Genomic DNA, 1359 nt, shown 5'->3' with positions numbered 1-1359 from the left:
GGGCCCAAGGCCTGCCAGTGCAGTCATTTGGGAGGAAACGGATTGCATCGCTTGCAGGAGGGTGTGTACGCTGGATTCAAGGAAGGGTAGGCGCTCAGCTAGTGCGGCCTGTTGTGCCTCGTGTTGCGCTATAGCTGTGTGTAAGCGGATTTGGGCCTCGGTGCGTGATTTGTTGTCCTCTGCCTGTAGTAGTTCGGCGGCTTCACGGAGGCGTCGTTCTTCGAGTAGGCGCGCATCGAGGGTGGAGAATGCAGTGCTGGAAGCAGAGACAAGGGCTGCTAGAGCTTCTTTGTCAGCCCGTAAGGATTCAACCTCTTGACGTAGTGGGGCCGTGGCTGTTACGATGCGTTGATCCACGTAGGTGGAGAGCTCACGACGTAGGTATAGACTGAGATCGGCGGTGGGTCTAGGTGCCTGGGCCGGGTGACGCTGAAGGGGTAGTTGCCAGGCCTGGGGTATGCGTTCCTCCGGGGCCGAGTGTTGGGGGGCAGATCGGGAGTACTGTCCCACGCCTTGGTGGCTACTTTTGCCGCGTGTGTGCGTGTCGGATCCGCGCGCGGTGTCGTGTGCAGAAGGTTTGTGCTGGGATTTGCTGCGGGTCCGATCGCGAGGGCAGATAGGTGAAACGGTCACAGGGTTCGCCCAGGTGGTCATGTCTACCGCAGTCGCGGCACTGTACATGCGCGGTGTACGGGCGGGGGCGACCAGTTAGGATATGCAGGTGGACGGCGATGTCCCGAATATAGAGTCGAGTGTCCTCATGGGGGCCTTAGGCGGACCAGAGGAAGGCAACGGGGGCTGGGGTGTCGAAGGCATATCCATCCCCGGTGATGTCGACGTCTGGGATGGGAAGGCGGGACCCAAAAGCCCCGCGAGGATGTCGTCTGTAGTCGTGAGGGGTGGGAGGCGGCCAATGCGCACTTTGGTGTCCACAAGTGTGGCGGCACTCGGGGCTTGCGGGACCAATTCAAGTCTTTCGGGGCCCGCTGCATGGCGGCAAAAGGTGGCGTATACGTTTTCAGCCATGGTTTGGCTGGGGAAGACGAGGCGGAAGCGGTATTGACCTTCGGAGGGCCAGTTGAGACAGCCATTGGCCGCCCAGTGGTCCCGTGGTCCATGTGCTCCCGACATACGGGTGTGGCTTTGGATGATTGCGTCTGTTGCTCCAAGGGCGCGAAGAGCACACATGAGGTCTCCGGGGGTGGTTCTGGATGGGTTGCGGTATTCGAGCTGGTGAAAGGAGAGGCCGTTGTCGAGCACACCAGCGTATTGATATACCATGACCACGGAGATGTCACGAAGGAAGAGGTATCCACGACGTGGAGCTGCCCATTCCTGGACGGTACGTTGGAGGGGACC

At 60.3% G+C, this 1359-nt stretch overlaps 1 protein-coding gene across 1 annotated transcript; it reads right to left on the bottom strand.

Annotated features, from left to right (window-relative positions):
• Positions 1 to 278: 278 nt before the first annotated feature.
• On the bottom strand, positions 279 to 1281 carry H257_09905 (hypothetical protein; the record flags this gene model as incomplete). The annotated part of the gene is made up of 3 exons (XM_009836286.1): positions 279 to 287; positions 343 to 656; positions 780 to 1281. The coding sequence occupies 3 exons, from the start codon at positions 1279 to 1281 to the stop codon at positions 279 to 281; spliced, it is 825 nt and encodes a 274-aa protein (XP_009834588.1).
• Positions 1282 to 1359: the final 78 nt, after the last annotated feature.

Source organism: Aphanomyces astaci, assembly GCF_000520075.1.
Source record: "Aphanomyces astaci strain APO3 unplaced genomic scaffold supercont1.25, whole genome shotgun sequence".
In the NCBI taxonomy this organism is placed as follows: domain Eukaryota; phylum Oomycota; class Saprolegniomycetes; order Saprolegniales; family Verrucalvaceae; genus Aphanomyces; species Aphanomyces astaci.
The sequence above is the reverse complement of the archived record's forward strand: the minus strand, read 5'-3'. Positions and strand labels throughout refer to the sequence as shown.